Below are 24,313 nucleotides of genomic sequence, written 5' to 3'. Positions count from 1 at the left end.
CGGGTTAAAAAGACTCTAGTACCTTAGCTGCTTTCTGCCGAACGATATCACGTTGTCGGTTGTAATCTCGTCTCTCAGCAGCAGCTTGCTTTCCCGGTAGCAATTCTCAAGAATAGTGGCATAAAAGTTGACGAACAACTTGTTAAACAATGCGAAGAAGACGAGGAGGTAGTACCAGCCCTGGATGGGGTAATTTTCTAACAGGCTGGTCGACGTGAAGGCCTCCATAGAGTAAGCAAGTACCTGAGTTAAATTGATTTGATGTGGTAAAAGAAATTGTATAGGCTTGTGTAAAGAAGGGGGCGTGAACAACCGCTAGGGGCGTGGCTTTTCCTTTTTAGTTGGTTTAAAAGTGCAGTAAACCTTGGTTAATCCGGACCCGTTTGGACCAAAAAATTGTCCGGATTAGGCGAAGATCCGGGTTAACCGATGTCGATTAGTTAAAGCCTTACCACATTACAAATCATTTGTACCTCGATGGAATACCGGTAAGTTTAGATTCAAGGGTGCGGTTGGCGCGTTAAGAAATTGAGACCCGACAGACATCTATATGTAGTCAAGTGACTCTTAAACAAACCACGTGTGTGCTGTGAAAAGTTGAACAGCAACTGTTCGAATTGTATTACATTTTTGCCGGTTGGTTTAATAAAAACGTTTGAGCCAATTTGTTACCGTTCTTTGAAGCATGAAAATGATCACTTGCTGTTACCAGTTGTTTAAAATGTAAAAAGACATTATATCCGCACAATTAAAATCAACCTAAATTGATTTTGATCAACGATTCGCGCCGAGTTTAAACAAATCCAGGTGGCTGTCCACCTCATAAACCATCTAATACCTTTAATTGTCTACTGAAGAAGTATAAACTGAATAAAAATATCTCCTTTTAAGCATTTTAATACTGCTTCAAACCTATGACTAAGACTACGAAAATTCGCCGAAACCAATATTCTTAAGCGTAAAAACTCCACAGCCTGGCCTCTACACTAGCACTTAAAAATCCGCAACTTACTGATTGCATTGTACGTAATGATGAACCAAAATCGGCTGTCTCCGAAAACAGAATCAAACCTACACATATGAGAAAAACTTACGCAAGTAGCAGTAACACAACTTCAATAAGCTATATTGTCCCATAGGGGCTATAGTCCCGCTGGAATATATCATTTTGTTAGCCAACAATTCCATTTTCAAACTCTCAGGAGAGTTCAAATATATAGACACCTCGTATTTTTGAGGTTTAGCGAAGTAACATATCGATGCGTTGATAATAAAACTAACACAGTCGTCCTGCTTACACGTAGGCAATTTATACCATAGGGATTTGGTATTCTCTGATTGGCTTTGGGCCTAATCAACTTACGCTTCGTGCGGTAATGAAATTGACGCCTTAGCTTAATGGTTCCCAACCTTTTTTTCATAGAACATATAAAAACATGTATACACATCACGCTTTTACTTGCTTGGAAAATCTGTTTTGAAATATTTTTACGCTAGTAAGTGTGGTATACTTGGCGCATAAGGTTCAGTAGTTTTCAATTATCAACAATATTAAGCACGTTAATGAAATATTACAATATTTGTCTGAGTATGAGGAGATTAAACAACTTACCAACATGACAGAATGCACAGTAGAGGAATAGAATGTACATGAGGTGACCGTATACTTCGGTTTGTGCTCTTCGTAAAGTGGTGTGCAAAAGTTGAAACTGGTGGTGGCCTCCCATAATCTAAAATTTAATACAACGCAGTGATATTATAGCAGGTGCGACCATCAGTAACGACCCCTTTAATTCGTTCCCCTTTTTACTACATGTGGTAGACGAAATCAAAACAATTAATGTGCTCAAGAAGCATTTGTTTTATTGGGAACTATAGTCCATACCCCAACAGCTTGGTCAAATTTTTACATATGTCAGCTAAATTAAAATGTATGTGTGCTGCCTCCATATTTGCCAAAAAACAGGTAAGTAGCTCTGATTTGGAGTTTAGACCATCGCTATTTAACTATGCAGAAAATCCAGTAACAAATGCTAAAATTACACAATAATGGATGTACTTATTGTTAAAGAATCCAGCCAATAAATGATAAGCTGCAGACAGTTCCACATATTATGTCTCATCATTGCAGCTGGTGACAAGAGATCGGCCGTATTGGCTAGTGTAGCCATCCAACGTATGCACTGCGTATGAAAAGAGCAGCAGACCCTTGTAAAATGAGTAGAGATGACTTACCTTTATGGTATACGCCATAGTTAGAAACACACAACACGAAAGAAGACATCTGGTGACGTAATCAAGTTGTGCAGCCATGCGAAACAGTTGAAAGGAGTCGGAATCAGTGAAATGTGCCTGAAGAGCGTGGTCCGTATATGATGCTCTAGAAAAAACGAAAATGTCGCTATTTCCATTCAAATCACAGTACGCCAGGCCCATTAAAGGCGTCATACCGATTCAGTGATTTATATATGAGTGTGCCGTGATCGCTGGTGTGCATCGACGCTTCAGGGCTGATCCCAGTTATGAATTTATGTTCATCTATTTCCATTTAGTTATGAATAGCAAAATTCGCCCCAATGAAATACAGTTGCTTCAAACATGACCATATTTTTTTAGGGAATATGCGTCTCTCTTTCTGGCAACTTTAATTGGTAACACATATGTGTCTGTAGGCTAGTGGTTCGTCAACCTTCATCAACAAATTCCTCACTTGACAATTCAAAATATTTTTATTCCTCCCCAATATACTACATGGTAGATGGCAAACCATACAAAAATAATTTAAAATTTGGGCATTTTATCAACTTCATAGGTTATATTCCCAGAGCTTAAGTGTCTATTTACAAACCACATGCAAAAATTATGTAAATTTCCCTCTTTAAGTTTACAATTTCTCCATTGGGAGGAATTCCTCGCCGGTTGCAAATCACTGCTGTAGGCTATTAGCTGTTAAGTTTATTTTGCGTTTTCATATCTCTAAAAGCAAGTAACGTATTTTCAACTTCATACAGCCCAATTTGTAAACGTGATTTATTCCAAAATTCAAGAAAATTTTAATTCACATATTGTTTATTTGCATCTTTAGCTTCATGAGGGATAAACTGGCCTCCAAAATGTGCATATTGGCAAATAGCCTCACCGTGATAGAAACGTCACAACTGCCGCTACTGACGTCATCAGTGTTGTGACGTGGAGACAATTCCACAAGCTGTGAAAGAACGCCCATCGCCGCTCAGTAACCTTGCTCGCTATCTCCACCAAGTGATAGAAAACCATGATCAAAATTCCGTAGAGACACAAAGTTGCTATCACATCTGATGGAGATCTGCAAATTTTTTTTTAATTCTAAACATAGTAGATATCTTTAAGAGTTGCCGAATCCAAATCGTTTTTGAGAAGCCCGTTTAGGCCCGAAAGTTTGATTGACAGGCCTATTCATTGAAGCCTCAGTAAAGATGACAAATCGTTTGCGCTCATATCGATTTTTTTTCACCAAAAGTCAACTACCATAATATAGTTGCAAATTTATTTCTTCTATCAATTTTTGTGTTTACAATCAGAAAAAGTATAACGAAACCTAAAAACTAGCTTCTTAATGTGCCTTAAGCCCTAAACACTTTAAAAACCAGTGTATATAAGTCTACAGTTTGATGTAAATCTCCCAGCTATTTCTTATACTCACTGAATATGGTGACTTCGCATCAACGAGACGACCGATCTCGTGTACACACTCCCTATGTTGTTGATTTCTATGGCCAGACTGATGACGCAGTAGGTTCGATGAGCTACGTTGTATGCGACCGTTTCAAACATCACGAGTCTGTTACAGTAAAGTACATGTTAGTTAAGTCGGGTACTTGAAAAATCTGAAAGTTTACTCTAGACGGCACTCTATTTTCAGACCATTTTAAGTTTGTTGGGTTTACAAGTGCTTAAAAATTTAGGTATTAAATTGCTACAACCCAAGAGTGTAGGGTACATGCTAAACAACGAAACTGTTAACTTACACGACTACCGTATTTTACTCGATTGTAAGCCGCATGGTGTGATGGTAGATAATATTGCTTCATAATACTTGCAATTTCATAAGAACGTATATTGGCCTGTAAAGCCAACATGCGAAAAAAAATGAATGGAAATATAACAAAAGCAGGAATGTGGAAATAATATCGACATAACATTAAAATGTAAGCCGTCCTCCAATGCAAGTCGCACAAATTGTAGCGTAAAAAACTTTATAAACCGCGGCTAACTAAATCACAGTACGACAGGCCCATTGAAGGCGCTATACCGAATCAGCCGGTCACCAAGCATTCACCACCATATGGCAAGGCGTAGGCGAGAAAAATCTAGCCTGCGGTGGGATTCGAACCCACGACAGGAGTCTTTCCGGGACTCGCGCTCTACCAACTGAGCTACACAGGCCCAGTGGAGAATCCGCCGGCTAACTATAAACAAATACTGCATACACTTCTTTTTCAACAGTTCATCAAATGCGCTAACGGGTTCGCGAAAAAAGTTGTTTACATATTATTGGATGACCGAATAACCAGTAATAACCAAAGTAACAAAACAAAACTCAATAATTAGTTAAAGCCTTGCCTTGTGTGTTGGTCAATCCATTTTCGTCTCCTCAGAGCTGCGGTAAATTTAGTAACAGCGCTCTTGTTTTTTGGCAAATCGACGTAATAACCGCCGGGATCATACAAAGCGAACTCGCCGATGTAATCACTCAACCATGACGATGACTCAAACTTGTATCTCCAAATGCTACGCAGAGAATATTAAATTATTGAATATTAGCCAAAAATGTCGGAAAATGAGCAATGTTGATGGTTATTTAAAGCTAAAATGATCCGATTCTAACATTAAAAAACAGAAGCAAGACCCGGGTAGACTACTTTCGTGGGATAGATTTTTCTAGCCTATGCTTTGCCGTATTGGAAATGCTTGGGAGACCGGATTGTCCATTAACTAAAAATGCTGCACAGGGAATATAAACTCAGTGTAAATTGGCCAAAATTAACTTAAAAAGTTGTTTTGCAGATCACTACGCACTAGCTAAAAGTATGTTAACACTTCCGAAAGTCTAAATTGTTTCTGATTTTGGCTTTGCAAAACATGTGTGCGAAACGGCTATTGAGTCATAGAAAGCAACGACACTCTTATCACAAATAAGACTTATGTCTGGAATACAGGTGCAACCTGCGGCTCATAGGCCAAACACGACCTATTAAATAAAGGCTGTGCGGCCCGCGAAGACGTTTGTATTTTAAATAAAATGTGACCACCTACACTGTTTCAATGCAGTGTTAGCAATAGAGTGAATTTCTTATTGTTTGTTTCTGAGCAGTTCAATGCTCCGGGCTATTGTTCTGTGTCCTTATACTTTAATACGGTCAAAATCACTTGCGGATTTTACTGGTGGTTGTTAACTTAATATAGGCGTGTTTGGTTTGCAACGAAGTCAACTTGTGTTATGTTAAGATTTAGGGTGTATCTGTAAACCCATTGTATTTGGCCCGGTGATAAATGTTACACACCTCTAGCTTATACCATTCACATCATACAATGTAAATAAAGCACCTAGTTGGGGTTGCCCTAACCCTGCCAGAACCCGAGTACTCGGTACCGATTATCGCGGTTTTTAAGCAGTTGCACAAACTGACCCGAGCTTAAATTTGCATTTCATGTATGCTAACATATCAAACTAGTGTTCGAAAGGATATCTAAGCACAAAAATGACTGTTTTTAAAATGCGTTAGATGGTGAAAAAACGTGTACTTCTGTGGCCTGTACAGCTTTATACGCCGCTGGTGACGTAAGGGACCTTGGAAAGCTACATAACTAGTGTGGAATTGGAATTGTGACGTCACAATGCACCGAGCATTAACATGAGATGCTCGGTGTTTGACCAAACAGATCATTTTGCAGTTTTGGCCTATTCCGAGTACCTACCAAAGCCAGAAAACTAATTAGTTTGATAATGGTAAATACTCGTTCCAGACCTAAAATTTCACCACGTTTATAACACTCAGTACAACTTGTGAAAAGTTACTTGGAAGTGTCTGCAGGTTCGTTTGAAGTCAATGGCTGGTTCCAATCTTGCTTGTACGACATTTTGTCTTCTGAAGTTGTATCAAAATCCACTTCGCATTTTTGGTTGCCCAACTTCCAGTGTTTGATGCTTCCTGCGTGTTTGCAAGTTGTACCTGAGAATCAAACATCTTATATGACATGTTGTTTAAAGCTCTTGAAGTTTTCTAGGAAAAAACTTTATGGCTAAGTTACTGCTCTGCGAATAAGGTATATAGTAAAAGCAAACGAACCATGCAGTGATAAAATCTGGTTGATAACGAACAAATGATAAAATGGCGATATTATTTAGCTGTGTAATAGACCAAATGCCAAACGAGACCGATTTGAATGCTGTATTCAGACTAGAATAGAAAACACTGGAGTTATTTATTTCGACAAAATAGAATGAAATATGAAGACAGTACACACTTTTTCGAGCTACGAGGTCTCACCGGTACAGCTGGTAACAAGACATCGGCCGTATAGGCCAGTGTAGCCACATTATACGGCACTCCAGTTGGTTTGGAGGAGCCAACTAAAAAGTTATGCCTCATCGAAACAATAATGTGCATTGTGTGCAGCTTATTATCATCTTATTAGGTACTGGTCCCAAAATGCCAACACTGTTTGGTGACACCTTGGAACAATACAAGTGGCAACAAATAGATACAGCGGCAACCAAGTTTAAAACCAGTATACTATCAGAGCTAGTTATTCTCTACAATCATAAATATTTCATCATTTAAAAAAAATCCATTTAACAGCTTCATACAATGACAAGGGTTTGATTGAATGCAGGTTACAAAATACCGCCCAAAGTTACCACATTTTTTAAAACTTTTTCACCTTTGACGACTCGTTTTTGTCGCAAACGTGGGGTTGCAATGAGAAGAAACTGCTCATCCGTGAAGTATCTCACGTGACCGCCAACAAAAATGTCGCCCAATGAAACGTCGATCCAACTATAAATGTCGTCGCGGGCAGCGATCTGATAAAATACAACGATGCATAAAAGAACAAAATTAAAAGTGCACTTGTTTCAAATTGTCTCTTGTCGTTAAGTTGTATATACTTTGAACGTGATAAAATACGTGTATTACTGTCATCGTTTAAAAGCGGATTTTTGGTAGTCCAGTTTATCGAATAAAAACACGTCATACAATTTGGGGCACTTAAATTACCAGTAAAACATTTGAAAGACAACCTATGTATTTGTTTTACTTACAGTGTTTTGATAGTTCCACGTTTATAAGCTATAAGACTCACAATAAACAATAAAAAATGCGTACAGTTATTTACAGACCTGGCCCAAATCTCCTTGCAACATAGATTCTACTGCTCTGCCGAAATCAAAAAGATCCTTTCCTCTTTGACCAAATGAAGCGCCCAGTAGCAAGGTAAGGTATACAATGTGGATGGCTACCGTCTGAAATAATAATTTTATTAAAATGGCTGCCTCAGTGACACCAGTAAGGCAATTTTAATCAATTGTTAGTGTTTATTTCACGTTAATGCTCGGTGTTTGGCCGAGCACGCTTAATGCATTATGACGTCACAAACGTTCCCTAATCCATAATACATTTTTAAGGTCCCTTACGTCAACAGCGATTAAACTGTAGGGGCCCCAGAAGTACACCTTTTCCACCATTTAACGCATTTGAAAAACACATTTAACGCATTTTTTTCTTGGATATCCTTATGGACACTAGTTTCGTATGATAGCGGGGCATGAATGTGCAAGTTTAGAGCTTGGGTCAGTCTGTGTAACTGCTCGGCCGAGCACCGAGCATCAAAAACAGTAATACTCGGTAGCAACCTCAGTTTTTCGCCTAATCTTGCTCACCTTAATCCTTCTCTTGACCTGCCTCTCCCTGTTCCTTGCCTCTTCCCCCTCCCGGATCAGTTTCACAGTTGGAGGACGATAAACAGAATTCCTGGATCTTTCCTCATCTAGAAGCAGTTGCTTTGAGAGAGAATGCTTATCGTCCCGTAAAACCGCTGCATCACAATAAAAAATAAAAGTTTGGTGACTCTACCAAGCAGTTTTTTTCCTTATGCATAATCCCGCGTGACTAAGTGTTGTAGACCGTCTTGCCTTACTCTCTTTAAAAAGTTGCTTTACAAACACCCATTAAACAACACTAAACGTAGGTCGGACCAGAGTTGCAAGCGGGCCCGAAACTTGAGAACCAAACCCGAAAGTATAAGCCCGAAACCCGGCCCGAACCCGAATCGTTTATAAAAAGCCCTGATTGGCAGGCTTATGGTAAAAAATACATACACATCATTGAACAATATTAGATATTGGCTAAAACAGGACGTTTAGGGATTGTTTGGCATCAGGTTAACTGCATCAAATAGCTGCTTTGCTAGGTAATTTTACTTTTTTTAAACTGAGGACACAGAATGCGAAACCAGGCCTGAATCAAGCCCGTTTGTTAAAATATCCTAACCCAAACCCGACCTGACTTATAACTCTGCGCCAGATGTAAGGAACACTATATGGCTGAACTATCATCGCCGCTATGTGGATCACGTTATTGCAAGAAACAGTACCATGTTTTATTTGTACTGATAGGTAATACGGACGAATCCGGTTAATCGCATCATCGATTTGCCAAGGGCATTTGATGCGATTAACCGGATTATGCGATAATCCGGTTGCTATGTAAACAGTCCAAGCGGTTATCAAAAGTGCTCATTTTCACTTTCCCAGCTAAAACTAAGTTGCAGTGACGCTCAACTATGGCAACGGAGCAGTATTTTCTCTCTTTTGTTGTCGAATTGAAAAAAGCGCTACTCTAAGCGCAATACATGACGTCATGCTTCCTAACTGTCGTGGCTATGGTGCAATCGCCCAAGTGTGTTAAAGAAACAGAAGCAGTTCGTTTGATTTGTGCTTTCTCTTGTAGTCAGGTTTACTTGAAAAGATAGGTTACGTCGCATCGTAGCCAAGGCACCTAACATTTAAATTTAGGAACTTTCCTATGACGACGGTTTATGACGTTTTAGTCTTGTTTTGGGTAGTTTCCCTTATAAAGGCCTCTCGCTTAATATACACGTAAAATTGTTTCTGACCTATTTCGTTTTGTAGTTCAAACCAACGCGTTAAGCGGCAAAGCGCTGTGCATATTTGTAAGCAAGCCCAAACCCGAAAGTACACGACCGAAACATGGTCAAACTTCCAACTTCCGCACATTCTACAGCGGAAGGGTGCAAAGGCGAGCTGCATCAGTTTCTATTATAACCCGTTATTCAATTGACAAAAAGAATAATTCATTTTAGCAAACCTTTAAAGGCTCAGATTGTGACGCTACTTTCTAGCTTACTCAGCAAAACTGCAGCTGCAAGATTAGCGTGACTGTCACGTGATCAACGTGTGATCGTTGCTTCAAAAATTTAAACCAGCAACAAATACTAGAGGAATAAATGCCTTTCTCAATCGGTGATCCACCTGATAAGTTGCGCAAGGTCACGAATAGACGACATAAAATACGTCAATCATTGGCACGTTACCAATTACGTGAATCTAAACAACATAGTGTGATTACTTGCGAGTTAACATTTTTTACAACCATTACGTGTTTTGCGGGTCATGAACAATAACAGAAGAACATTTTTAACCATTTGTTTTACATTTAACATTTTTTCCAATTTCAATACAGTTTAATACTTCGAATTTGGTGCAGTTTGCACATAGTAAGAAAGAAACAGTTTCGTAATTTTAACGTGTTGAACTATTTTAAACGCTTGTTATCACTATTGGCGATTAGATAAACCAATAATAAAGGAACAATGTGCACGGCTTTGAGATAACGATTCCTAGTTATCGCACAGCGGTAAACTAAACGCCGATTTAATCTCCTAATAACTTTTCAAAAATATGTTATGGTCGAGACGTGTCATTTTCAACGTTAGATGCGTTATTTGGTGTAGAATGCAAACATGTATCTACGTTTTTTCGCGTACATTACCTCCGGAGGATTTTACTATCATATAGTCGTCTTTTATTCGAAAAACTCGGTCTGCTTGACTTTCACATAGAGATCATCAATCCGGTTAATCGCATATTTCGTTGAAAATCGATGCGAATATCCGGTTTATGCGATAAACCGGTATGCGATTAACCGGACGATTTTCTTAACAAACGAAGGGCGACGGTTTGGGATTTTGAATGCGATGCAATTAAACGGATTATGCGATTAACCGGTATGCGATTAACCGGATTCGTCTGTATTCGCTTGCACAAAAAATCGTTTTTTCAATTACTACTTATATTTCCTTTATAGTGGAACTTACCAGGCTCCAAATCCGCCGAAAACCAATCCTTTATATCAACTTCACGTTTCAAGCAAACACTGATGAATGCGAACAGCAAAACTTTGAAAGTCTCCAACACAAATATTGTTTCAAGGACGCCGCAAAGAACAGACACAAGCCTGACAAAAAATAAGAAACACTTAAACAGCGTAAATGCATAATTTTTTCAAACCAAGGTTGTAATTGCAAACAGTTGTGGCATGGTACAGAATAGGTGATTGTCTGCAAATTGCAAACACGTTTTTACTTTTCTAAATTTAGTTTGAAAAATCGACAGTTCTTTGGGTTAAAAGATAGGGTCCGCAAACGCACAAAACAGACGAATGCGGTTAATCGCATAAGGACATAACCTACTTTTTAAGCTTGTTTGTGCATTTAACCGGATTGTACAAGTATAACAAACAGGCTACGGTGGGGATTTACCTTAACTATGCAATTAAACGGAATTATGCTATTACCAGCACGTGATTAAACGGATTCGTCTGTAATGCATTTTCTGCATTTTTATAGATTAAAAAAAAGAACTAAAAGTGTTACAACTACATCACATGTTGGTTTCTGATGACCGTTTCTTATTTTTGAATTAACAGAATATTCATGCCAATACATCAGTTTTACCCGGTCCCGATTGTAACTGACTCTCTTGCATTTTTATCCCCGTCTAATTGACTTTTTTTTAACTTTTCGTCGCTTCTTTTTTGCCGTTATGCGGACGATGACAATAGTTGAATCTTTTCAAATACTGGATTGCATATTTTTGCTCAGAATGTTCAGATTTGGTAAATTTTGAGATTTGGTTATTACCAAAAAGAAGGAAGCACTGCTTTAAAACTCACCACTCTTTGCACATTTCAATTCCGTATTCTGCTCCCACCCATATACACACACCACTGGATGTCGCTGCTGCTAAGCACACGAATGTCCAGGTCATGTGATATATGACGGATGAAACCATTATTTGGCGTTCAGTTGGATCAACGTCAGATTTTAAAAGGAGTTCTTCATCTTTCAGTGAAGAGAACAGTCTAGAAAACAAATACATGTATTAAAAAAGATTTTAAATTCAAAATAATGAAACAAGCTGAAAAATTCCATTAATATTTGGAACACTATTTACGGATCTGTTCATAAGTTCAATGATGAAAATAACGGCTTAAATAGACGTAAAACCTGACATGCTTTATGGTTCAAACGTTTCGGCAAATGCTCATGTCATCATCAGTGATATGAAGGGTCACATTATGAAGGCTTTTTACGTCTATTTGGGCCGTATTTTTCAACATAAATTTATTGAGCTATAATAAAACTGATTGATTTATTTATTAAACGTTTAGAAAGAAATAGCTTGTCAGTAAAAATAGAAATATTTAAAAGTGAAACATGTAATTTATTCAACCTCCTAACAGTTAAATATTGATAAAAAGTTTGCCTATACAGCACCATATTTTCACTTATTAAACTTCGCTCGGTACACAGTATTAAGTTTTTTTCTAAACAAATTTAAACAACTTGTAAACGAACCCAGTTGATGGAAACGGTCGCTTGGTAATTTCGTTAATCCAACTTAAATGTTCCATCGAGTCGCTGCTTTGCATTCGTGGACACATAGTAAGGTTCCAATCCAACCTTTTAAACAATTCCACGTCAAATCCATTATGTATCCAAGAATCCACGCTACCTTCGTTGTTATCGACAATATCAGTAGCACCGTTACTCCCAGAACTGTTTGCAGAGACATCCATCTGATTTTGGAAACGCTTGACACCGTCAGCACCTCTAGTACCCTGCAAACCCTGAGTACCACGCACACCAGTAGCCGAGGAACGTTTCGTACCTCTCTTACCAACAGTCCCGGAATATTTTCTGGTAACTCGAACAACTTTGGTACTTATGGTTCCTTGTCTACCGTCTTTGGCACCTGTTGTACCTCGCACAATGTTAGTATGGATATCACCGTTTGTACCACGAGTACCTGCAGCACCGTGTCCTCTAAGTTCACTAGTATCTGTATTTCCAGTGGTTTCTTCAGTACTGCTTGTACACAGACGAGGTTTGCTTTTTCGTGATTGGGCATAGGGTGTGCGACGAACTCCCATTTTACCTCCGTAAACGCGTTTTCTTTTGCGACGCGACTTGGTGGTAATTGCAGTAGTGTCAGAACCAGAATATTTAACTGATGAATTCGTTTCTCGACAGTTCCATGACGGTTTCTTGGAATATTGCGAACCTTCTTCAGGCACGTCACTGTCCGCAAGCAAGTCAGCGAAATAAGATTTCGACGTAGTTGTTTCGACTGAGGATTCTTTGTCGGTGAAATTCTTCATGAAACGTCGGGACCAACGAAAAGCAAGTTCAACGATGATCACAACTGGAAAGCTGATGACTCCACTTTGAAGCCCTGTGATAAAAACAACTTAAACTTTATTGGCTTGTAGTATGACTGAAATGTATTGGAAATAATAGGGATAGTAGCCAGTTACAGTCTATTGAGGTTTTACCACCATTAGGTCGGTCTATCAAACATTCCTACTGACAAGGCATGATATTCAACATGCGGTAAACACGCCACCGAGCTTTACGGGTTTATTCGGTAAAGACCTATTGTTACCTGCCGTACTGTGATTTATGTAGGGCTGTATCGCAGTGTTCTTAACCTTTTTGGCCCCTTGTATAAAAAATACATGAAATTTGTTCGTACCCCTAGTCTGCAATGACCGATAAAAGTAAACTAAATCGTTATAACTGACATGAAACTTATTAATAAATACGTTAAATGCATGCATCACACTGTCTTTTAAATTGAACATGTAGTATTCTGTAAAGGTTAAGAAACCCAGTGGGGTAGAAGGTAAAACTTTACCAATAGATACGTCCGACCACTTGAAAGAGTAATACGCGAGTGACATGGTCGAGTTTTCATTTTCCACTTTATCGACGTGAAAAACCATGGCAACGAGCATAACAAAGAAGATTGTCATCATGCAGTTTGATATTCGTTCCAACCGAGACATCCCTCTTTGATCCCACGGTCGCATCGCAAGTATTGAATACCAAGTATGCCTGGACACAATACAGGTTTAATCTCTATTGTAATTACGCATTAAAGTGTACATAGTGAATAAATTGGAATACTGGTCATAGCAAACCAAAAATGTAGTGCTAATTATTTTTGAATTTTAAAAGTTTGACGTCACTGCTTGCGTCATTTTTCGCCACATTTTCCACCAAAGGTGAAGACACCGATTTTTAAAACGTCTACAAAAAACAATTTAACCTTTTACAAGCTCTTACGCAGTTTTGCTAAAGTCCTTGTCTAGCATTTCCATTGTTATTTAAACAAAATAAGTACTGTACTTTCTTGATTGATGCAGTAATGCTTCTTTTCACAAACCTGTCTCGAAAATACACGTCACATTTGATGCGAAAAAGTCTTCTGAAAGCTGACAAGTGACGTTGCGTGGCAACAGTGAATATTCTATCGCAAACCAGCCCTAACCAGGTATCACAAACCACAAACCAGCGACTATTCGAGTCTACCTCCCTTATTACCATACGTTGCAAATACCTGGAATAAAAACAATGACTATGACACAGATTGCTATTATGTAATGATAAAAGTTACCATTCTGGGCTTTTTCCCTCACAATTGTGCCAGATCCGCATCGCTGTGATATCGCCGAGAGAATAAGGCGTTCTTATGGCAAGAGTTACTACACTGCCCCGGATAAATCGTCTCTCGCCAGATTTCTGAAGCAAAAAAAAACACAAAAACAGTTTATACGGAGTAAGTAGGCCTGTAACGGTTAAAATACTCTCTACCCGGTTCCTTGGTTCAATTACCGAACCGGGTACCCGTTTCGAATTGCATTTTGCCAAAGTTTCTTGTATCACCTACTGGTTTTAATTTTGGTACTAAAAGTGACAAACACTGAGAGAACCAGATTACTTAACAAAAATGCCCATCTGAAAAATTATAAACAAAACAAAAAAACAAAAGGTAAAGACCACTAAAAAATTCCACAAAACGGTTTTCAGTACATTTTAGAACTATTTGCCGTGTAGCTGCAGCGCGTTCATTCATTATCCACCAGTTGTGCCCTCTACTGTTTTGCTCTCTTTTAAAGCTTCAACATTGCACAGCTATTTCCGGCTTGGTGATTGCTTTAGTGCAATTGTGTCGCTATGTGTTCTTTTACCAAGCGGAAACAACTCAAGTCAACTCAACTCATTTCTTTCACAATTCGTGTAATAAACTGGAACTTCTTTCACAGTTCCAAGAACACCGATCGAGTATGAACGCAAGGTACCTGTATAATGTGGACATGGCTTTTGTTAGAAGTTCCAATTAGGGTCAAAGCAACGGTGGCAGTGGTTCCTGCGTATCGACGACCACCAGTGTAGATTGTGACGTAATAAACACTGGAACCCATCGTACAGTTGTCTTCTGGTTCGTGGTAGTAACCCTACATGAAACAAAATAAAAGTTATCCGCAAATCATAGAAAATACGTATTTAGAGTACAGAGGAATTTGTATAATAGCATATTAAAGTGACAAGCTTTTATGCAATTAACTGAAACATCTGTTTAACCGGATTTTTGACAAAACAAATTTTGAGCATGTTATTACACAGAATATGCAATTACCCGGTATTGATTCAAATAGATTCGACTGTGTACAACCTACTGCGCTGATAATATTATACCAAATTAAAGTTGTAAGCATCGTGTGCTAATCTGAAATACATGAGAACTTCAAAATCGTTACACAAAACGTAAAATGCATATTCACAATATTTTACTTAAAAAAACAAAAAAATATATATTTAGGAACACTATACACGGACTTGAAAAGTAATTTAATCATAAACATTACTGCCAAGGTATTGGTGTATATAGAATACATCGTGTAGACGTTTCAACAATCTCTGTTTTTATCATCAGTGCACGTTGTCAATCAACCCTTTTTTCCTTAGTGCTTTATATACCGTATTCTACAGCTTGATTGACAACCTGCACTGATGATGACAACAGAGATTGTTAAAAAGTCTACACTATGTATTCTATATACACCAGTACTTTGGCAGTAATGTTTATGATTAATAAACAATATTTGTATGTTCATTTATCCTAAGACTTTGTCCAGACTGAGGCCATCAACAATTTATTTATAGTGGGTAAACCTTTAGCACGCCAGACCTATTAGAGACGTTGCACCGAATCAAAGCGTTCTCTTACACATTCTATATGGCAAAACATAGGCTAGGTTACCTTTCTTTCCACGTCTCTGTCCTTCCGTTTTGACCAAACAAATAATAAACCGTACAAGGAGTAAAGGAATAACAAGACAAGGAGAACCACTGGGTTGTCCATTAAATCTTGCCACCAGCTTGAGGAAGGGATCTGTTCAAATATGAGGTAATCATTATAAAAGTGCTACCTTGGAGAGTATAGAAAAAAATGCCTACATATATACTGGTACCAACATTTAAAAACAAGGGAAAACTTAAAAACGGAAGAGGCGCTATGGAGGAAATGTAAAAGAAAAAATTACTTACATCTATATTTCGGCCTATTGGTTTGATGTTGGTTAAGCTGACTCCAAGAAACGTTGAAGAAATATTGAACGGATATTCCTCGCCAAGTTTGCTGTTCGACAAACTGCTACACTCACACTCTAACTTATCGTTTGCCTAAAACAATGAAACCAGATTATTAAACCGGTTTGAAGGTAGAAATTTAACTACCGTGTACATTATTTTGTGATTGCAGTCCCGGAAAGGCTACAGACGTGGGTCCGAATCCCACCGCAGGCTAGCATTTTTCTAGCCTATGCCTTGTCACATGCGGAATGCTTAGGGAAACCGGCTTGATTCAACATGGCATCTTTAATGGGCCTGGCGTACTATAATTTATGGTTGCAAGGGTTTAAACATGATATGGTGTTTCGGTGTACAATGACACAACAAGCAATATCACATTACTTAATGGTTTTACAGCGACTTAATGCCTCAACCGCTAGGTTTAATGTTTGACAACAATAAGCACAGATTATATTACAGTAAAAAATCACAATAAAAACAAGATATTCATATTTTTTAAAAATCATAGATTGGATTTTAATATAAAACAAATCCAAACCACCTTGCATTTATCTGATTGCCAGTCGCCAATGGCAACGTTCCACGACATACAATTCATGACGTAAATACGCATTTTAATCTTTAGTACAGAGCCTTGACGGAAGTAAACTGCTCCTAGGGAGGTGGAGACAGTGAGTAGAAGTGACGAAATATTACTTGGTAGCTGCACTGTTGGAATTGACCATTTTGCATCATCTACAATAATCACAATTTAGTTTTTAACACAACAAAAGCAGCAATGATAATTGAGCAGTAAGACGAGAAAAAATTGACGAGGCTAAAACAAACTTTTTGTCGCATAGGTTTAATCCAACGGTTCCCAACAGTTCTACACCATTGGCTCTTTAACCGATATTGAAAGTTGAATGGAAATTAAGTTAGTAAAACAAGAAAAAAAGCCTAAGCTCTTATAATGACTTGAATTACTTCAAAATTATTAACTTTAGAGTAATATTTAAATCAAATAATAAAAAAACTCATTTAATTTCCTTTAGAAATACAAAATGAATTGAAGTTCGTAACCATTTTGCTCCAATTGCAAGTATAATACAGTCATCGTTATTGCCACAAGAAATGTAAATTTTAAGCATTTGTGTTACACTGTTACAGCTGTGTTCTCAAGGTTATACGGACCGCGTACCACCTGTCAACTTTCGCTATCGCTGCGTATAACCACCTAACGTCCCAAACCCTATTTAAATGGATAGACCAAGAAAAAGGCCCATTTTCTCGCCCTGACTACCATATTTAGCAAATTCTAAAGACTGTACAATACACGAGTTTCGCTCAAACCAAGGCTAGTCAGTTGAGTTGTAATTTCAGATCCGACTTAAATTAGGTATCACAGAAAGCTAATCGCGTACAACCTGAAAAGTTCCGGAGTACCACAGTTTGAGAACCACTGTGTTACAGTGACAGTAAAAAAATCTTAAAACCTGTAAACTTACCTCCAGGTCGAACTGTCTTCCCAAGGATTTCGTTTTCCAAATTATTTTCACTCAATCTCATGTCAAGTGCGCGTGTTATTAGTTTGTCAGTCTCCGAAATCAAAATAACCAAATTCCCTCTTCCTAAATTGTTATATCCCTCGGCATTCAAAGAGTACGTTGCCATTGCGACGCTGTTGCACTTTGTGACGTCACAAGTGCTTGTCACGGCCAAAGGGAAGTCGGAGTCGATCACTGCTTTGCTGCTGGAGGAAAAGATGATCGGAAGTTTTCGTAAAGCTTCAGAAGAGATCGGATCGAGCATTGGGAAATCCCCGCTGGTCACCGTTACCGATTTAATTTCGTCCATTTGACGTCGAGCAGAAATGGGATCAAAACGGGAGGCATGGAAACTGCAAACCTGAATATAGCGTCTTTAATCAGGCTTTTTATTTTTGTAATTAATTATTATTTGCACATTGTTTTGATTATTTTTCAGACTTAATTAACCAGTTTGTCAAGCTTTTCATGCAATTAACCTGACGATTTTTTGTATCAGTGACTATGGTTGGGATGTTTCATCAATATATAAATAAAATGAGCATATTTATTTGAGTGCATTGATCATAGCAACTTTGTCGTGGTTACTAAATAGTACAGCCTTAGTGTAAAAGTTTTAGAATTTTTTAAAAATATTTTGTTCAAATTAGCTATTATTTTAGTGTGTGTATAACCAACTGCTATGAAAGTTAAGGTTTATGCAAAATTGCTGGACACGTTAGGAAACATACAGTCTTACCTCAAAATTCAGACGACTTCCAAGGCCTGTATTCTTAAGCTGACGAATCTTTAATCCTGGGATGACCAATTCTTCATCTACGCAAAGTAGAACAATTAAAACAAAATATGTCTAACATGAAAACATGACGAATAAAATAGGCAGCGGCATGCTATTCTTACCGTCTTGTGTTGCTCTTTTCAGATAAACATCAACATTTGGTTCCGAAAATTTGGTCACCTTTTCACCAGGAATGACACTGTACATTGCCAGCCTTGCATATGACATCACCAAGGCTATGCCTCTCAGCTAAACAAATTGTTTATACTTTAGAGTTTAGAGTACGGAATGAGTACATTTTGCTTTAAATATTTTGCGATGTAAGCAAAAACATCTAATGTCAAAATCACTAACCACAGTAAGACTGGGTTTTGGCTAATTACGGGACAATTGTGAGACTATATTGGATTTTTTTAATATTTATTTATTTTTAAAAAACATGTTCTCCTTAGCTAACTTCGTAGTACCAATAAAGAAACACTAGTCAAAAAAATCAACATTTACATTTTTAACAAAATTTGAAGATTGATTTAGTCATTACTGGTTTCCGTAGTTTACTTTAACCATCAGGATAGAGCTACGAACACCATAACGAGAATCAGAACTTCGCTTTCACAAGGGGGCGTAAAGAGCTGAATTTTTATTTAGCGGCTATAAATGGGTTGGGTTGGGAAATATTTGCATAAAATTTTTGCATTAGTAACTAATTTTTTGGGTTAGTTTTATTGAATTTTTAATGCTAATACCTTACCCCGACCCTAATAGCCCTAACCGTTAGCATTTTTGGAGATATACCCAATCAAATTTGGGGGTAGATCAGAGTCGCGATAATAGGCCTATTACAATCTCAATTAACTTGAAGTAGAAGAGTTATAAGTCGAGCCGCTTTCGGGCTTTGAACAAAAACAGGATTAATTCGGGGCTGACTCAGCATATTTTGTTTCGCAATTATGCCAATTTCGAGCTATGTTTTTCGGCTTTGATCTGGTACTATCAGCTTTAGGCAATAGATTCTGGCTCGCTTACAACTCAATAAGGGGCAGAAAATTCAAAACTGTTGTTCACCTACCTTGTCAGTATCGGAAGACTGTAGATTTAATAACGATGCTGATGCCTTGACACCTGAAGTAGCGATGTTCCAAATATAACGACTGTCTCTTTTCTTGTCAGAGAAACGCACAATACCCAATAAAATCTCCCATAATTGCTCCTAAAAGCCAAACAACAATTAAAAGATGGCGCGTCAGAATAATTGAATTTTATCATTAGTTTAATGGTGAAAATAAAGGCCCAAATAGACGTAAAAAGCGACATGCTTTATTGTTCAAACGTTTCGGCAAATGCTCAAATGCCATAACTGCTCCTAAAAGCCAAAAGACAACTTAAAGATAGCACGCTCATAATTGTCGCATATAAAACCAAGCATATCGCTTTTAGAGCAATAAGGGTAAGAAAAAATTGGTTTGTTATCTTTTTGTGTGAAAAAAATTCCTTACTTGAGTTTGGCGATTTCGGTCAACTAAAGGTAACATGTAATTGATGACGTCAAGTGTTTGCAGAGCAGTTTCCATGACAACTGGAGAACCAGCTGCCTCCAACTTTGTAATGACCTTTTGAAACTAAAACAAAAATCACTTTTTCTTTTTAGTATTGCATATTTTTAACAATGTGATACAACTTTGTGATGAATGTTTGTCAAATTTGTCCTTAACAGACGGTTTTGCTCAATAGATGCGATTAACCGAGTTATGCTAATAATCGAAGTATTATTTTAACAAGCAATGGGCATGTCAGTTCAATACCCATGCAATAAAACGGAATTTTCAAGTAACCGGTCGTCATATAAATGAGCAATACGTCAAAAAATGTTCACTTTACAATAAAACAAATATTATTTTTTTACAAGCGCTTCTAAAAATATTTAAGAAACTTACACCAACTCACGTGAATATCGGCGACTGATGACGTAGTAGGCCATGACGTCATCGCCTGTAGGAGTCGCGCAACGTCGCCTGTAGCTGTGAACAATGCGACCGCTTCATGTACTGTTAAAGTTGGTCCTTTTACGCCGGGCAAATTGCTGACGCGTTCTTCAACACATGCCGGTGTTTCGTCACAAACCTCGACGCGATACGTCACAAAGTCTTGAGAACCGGTGACGTCACTAAGGGTTTTGTCGTAACCGTGCTGTAGCAGTGTTTCAGCACCTTGAAAATGAATTAAAAGCAATAGTCTCAAAAAATACAATTTTGCCCTTTGTGTGACATTGCAAACATTGTTTGTGTGGCATTGGTCTAAAGTTTAGACTCTAAACCAGTCTGTAATTAGGGGGGCCATGGGTGTGGGGCCCTGTGGGCTCATTATAAACCTCCACCGAGTAAGCCATTTTCAGTGAGCCATTTTCTTTTTTTAAGTTTAAAATTAAGTGTGTGTTCCAAATGATTTAATTTCCCAATTTAATCGACTATTTCCCATGTTGAGGTTTATTTTTAGCAAAAGAATCATCCAGATATAGATCATGGACATTACAATTTAGTTGAGTTTGCTATATACATTTTTTTGGTAGGGGGGCACAGGTCTTACTGGGTTACTTACAGGGGGCATGAGGCCCGGAAGGTACTTTTAGGGGGCCACAAAGGTTGAGAATCACTGGTCTAAACAAAGCCAAACTGTCAGCAAGCTTTTAAATGTATTTGATACAATTTATTGCAGACGTTTGCAAATCGCTGTTGTCATTATCAGATGAAACGTATTACTGCGGTGTTTTCTATACACACAATCTGTTTCGAAGTTTTGTTTTTTGATTAGGCTTTAAAAAAGTTTTAAAACATGCTTTTGCCATTGACACACTTAATATTATTGATATTTATAACCACAAGTGACGTAACCAGAACAAAACTTTGGATAAAGTCCATCATGGTTTTGGTAATTTTGGTAACTAATTTTGGTATTATTGGTAAAACGTAGTGACTCTGTGCAAGTTGTTTACCACATTAAGTTATACCCTTTTTAAATTTGTCCACAAAAAAATATTCACTAAGTTATTTACTTACCATCTTTCACTGAGTAAAAGTTGTACACGAGAGCAACAGAGGTTGATGATTTAAAACCGCTGCAGATTACGTCATAACTGGGCGTTGATGATGTCACAGAAGCGTAACATGAGCCACCAGAGGGCGTTGTTGCACGGTAAAAATAAAAACTTGCTGAGGCTTTTCTTCCTTCGGTGTCGATACCTGTAATATCAAGTACTATACAGTAATGCTCGTTACTTAAATATTACTTAAAATATCATTATAATGATTTGGTCGAAAACCTGCCTTTAATTTTTTTTTTCGATCCTGAAATTGAAAATAGTCAAGAGCAATACAGTGCTGTGAGACTTAAAACAAACAAGAAGTTATTTCACTGCGTAAAATTTGGATAGGTTTTAAAAATGAATAAAAAACACCTTTTGCAGTGATTGTGTGTTTGATAACTGGTCGCAAACCACCCAAAAAGGTTTCGTTAAGCTTGCAAAATCGTTTGCTGGTATGTTTCAGAGGCTGGCTGTTCAATGTCCAGCTCGTCTCAACGCAATCCGGGCAATACAACTCCAGTATCAGTGGTTTGACGGTTATTGTAGGGTTACAACAATTTGCTTTACATCTGCAAAGTGACAACAACGCTACCAAAATGGTAATCACTAATGTTAAAAGAAGCGAATGTAATGTCAAGAACGCAAACTAAACCAATTCTACTAACAAACTAAGACTAATGAGAAAGAAAAAAAGTCTTCAAAAACCGACTGAATTACAAAACTGGCTCCTCGGGTAAGTTACAAACCTAATCCGTACAAGAGGTACAGTTTGAGTTGTAGGCAAAACTTCGATATCCGCTATTCCTGGAAGATAGTCTGTTGCAGTTACAATCACCCTAAAGTGGTAACGCTCTGTGGATACCATTATGCTTGTCACAATGGTTAGTTGTTCTCCATCAAGCAGCCATTTTGTACTGCGACCAGTAAGGCAGGTATCTGAAAAAAATTGGAAATGTAACACTTTACAGCAGGGGTGTCCAACTCGAACACACCGCCGTGCCAATTTTGGTTTCAAAATATACTCGCGTGCCAGCCTTTGGTACTTTTTCCAAACCATGTCTTAAACGTCTTAACGGCACGGGCTTAATCCGAATATTTGGCCAATATGTAGAACCCTACTAAACGGTTAGAAAAAATGGGGCACTGGAGTACTTTGTGTGCGTCAAAAACTTATCTTTGTTCAAGTTACGTCGGTTTAAAATGTTTTTCCAACTAAACACAAATGCGTTTGTAGTCACGTAATTAATTGAACAGACATCGGTTGAAACGCAACAATTACAATTGTTTCGAAATAAACGGGCATTTTATTGCGACATAAACATGGCACGTTCACTAACGTTTTAGTATTATGTGGCGCAATAACTTTCTGAAATAAAAATAATTATAATTTTTTTGTTAATAAATTCCATGGGCCAACATTAAACAATGCAAGGGGTTTATAGCCGCTTTTAGATGTTGTTATGTACGTTTGCATTACCGATTCCTAAGCCGTGTTCAATGTCCGCTTGCCAAGCACTGCAACGACCCAAACTTGATTCAAGATGACCTAAGTTTCGGTCAGCTATTTGAAACGTGAATTGGTTTTACTTTTATTTCCTGCGTAACAAGTTCTTTAAAAACTAAATCGTTGTTAAAATGACTGATTTGGCAAATCGTCCTTTCGGTATGTGCATACGTTATTGGACGCACAGCAAACACCCCAACCACACAAAGAAATGTATCAAGTGACTATTTACAATATAATGTGACAGAAACTACAGGCTAAAACATAGAAGGTATCGGCGCTATTGATCAAAAGTCGCACCCCTGGCATTTTTTTGAAGCTCTACGCCTATGGCAAGGAGGCTTTAAATTTTGTCAAAAACGAACAATTTAATTAGTGGGTCGTGTACGGTAATTAGTGGTTTACCACTGGTAATCTTTACAGAGGTTAGAATAAAGGCCAAGAAGAATCAATAGAAACAAATTTAATTGCGTGACAAATGTTTACTGTCTGAATGTGCAAAAGCTCGCGCGCCATTTTTAAATGCTCTGCGTGCCACTTTTGGCACGCGTGCCACGTGTTGGACACCCCTGCTTTACAGTAACCTTTTGGCACATTAATTCAACCCAACAAACAGTAACCTCTACATAATAGTGGTTACCTAAATAAAAACTGCGGTAACACGCGGTGTTTAATAACATTTGGTGCTAAACTGAATCTAATATTTGTTCATCATGTCACATATAGCATATGCAGGCAAACATCTAAATCTACTTGAAGCTAGGATAAAACAGTTTGTACAAGAAATTTTGTTAAAAACAGCAGCTTACCGAAAGAAGGCCTTGTCGTTGACGAACCAACAGAAGGCAGATTCACATTTGAAGTCGAACAAAACCATCTATATGTTGGCAAATTACCTTCATTCACATTGGACACGGCTTCTAACTGAAATTTCTTTACAGAGCTGGCTCCTGTGGATAGCGCATATGTTTTACAACAAGTAGTCTTTTTAAATAAGCTATTGCTGCCAGGCATAGTATCAAGTTTATAGAGGTCTTGTGGCAATTGTATTTTCAGGCGATTTAAAGTGCAAAGAGCGCGGCAAGATATAGTCTTTTTGTCACCTGCTAGCCTTCCCACTGCTTACTACCCGACCGTTTCAGCTGGAATTTACCTAATCATGAGTATTTTGAAAAAGCAGAAAAAGCGCCTCACTTTTAATCAGACATTGAAACGCTTTTTGCCCTAGGTACAAGTCTACATGCGTGGCACAGTTAATTGTGGCATTATTTCATTCAGTTTCAGAAGTGGCTGCAAAATACGAAATGTATACAGTAACCACTGCTAGCAATGTACTGTGCAAAAGCCAGGCTTCAAGTAAACACAGAATGTTCTAATTATCTAATTTAGAATGTGCATTCTACTATAAAAAAGAATTTATGTTTCTA

At 37.9% G+C, this 24,313-nt stretch overlaps 1 protein-coding gene and 1 non-coding gene across 2 annotated transcripts; both read right to left on the bottom strand.

Annotated features, from left to right (window-relative positions):
* Positions 1–27: 27 nt before the first annotated feature.
* On the bottom strand, positions 28–23,885 carry LOC145228425 (polycystin-1-like protein 2). The gene is made up of 30 exons (XM_080093481.1): positions 23,696–23,885; positions 22,129–22,318; positions 21,755–21,951; positions 21,357–21,539; positions 20,248–20,510; positions 19,800–19,922; positions 19,373–19,513; positions 18,426–18,552; positions 18,265–18,341; positions 17,487–17,886; positions 16,541–16,734; positions 15,955–16,089; positions 15,668–15,799; positions 14,706–14,861; positions 14,021–14,145; positions 13,790–13,963; positions 13,259–13,458; positions 11,920–12,796; positions 11,235–11,423; positions 10,378–10,517; positions 7,922–8,076; positions 7,382–7,504; positions 6,925–7,066; positions 6,059–6,212; positions 4,603–4,770; positions 3,683–3,820; positions 3,140–3,325; positions 2,236–2,380; positions 1,613–1,730; positions 28–243 (listed from the first exon to the last, which is right to left on the bottom strand). The coding sequence occupies exons 2-30, from the start codon at positions 22,245–22,247 to the stop codon at positions 143–145; spliced, it is 5,382 nt and encodes a 1,793-aa protein (XP_079949607.1). The 5' UTR covers positions 22,248–22,318; positions 23,696–23,885; the 3' UTR covers positions 28–142.
* Positions 4,352–4,425, bottom strand: Trnas-gga (transfer RNA serine (anticodon GGA)). The gene has a single exon. It is a non-coding gene; the product is annotated as a tRNA-Ser (tRNA).
* Positions 23,886–24,313: the final 428 nt, after the last annotated feature.

Source organism: Phallusia mammillata, chromosome 5 (genome assembly GCF_965637545.1).
Source record: "Phallusia mammillata chromosome 5, kaPhaMamm4.hap1.1, whole genome shotgun sequence".
NCBI classification, from domain to species: domain Eukaryota; kingdom Metazoa; phylum Chordata; class Ascidiacea; order Phlebobranchia; family Ascidiidae; genus Phallusia; species Phallusia mammillata.
The sequence above is the reverse complement of the archived record's forward strand: the minus strand, read 5'-3'. Positions and strand labels throughout refer to the sequence as shown.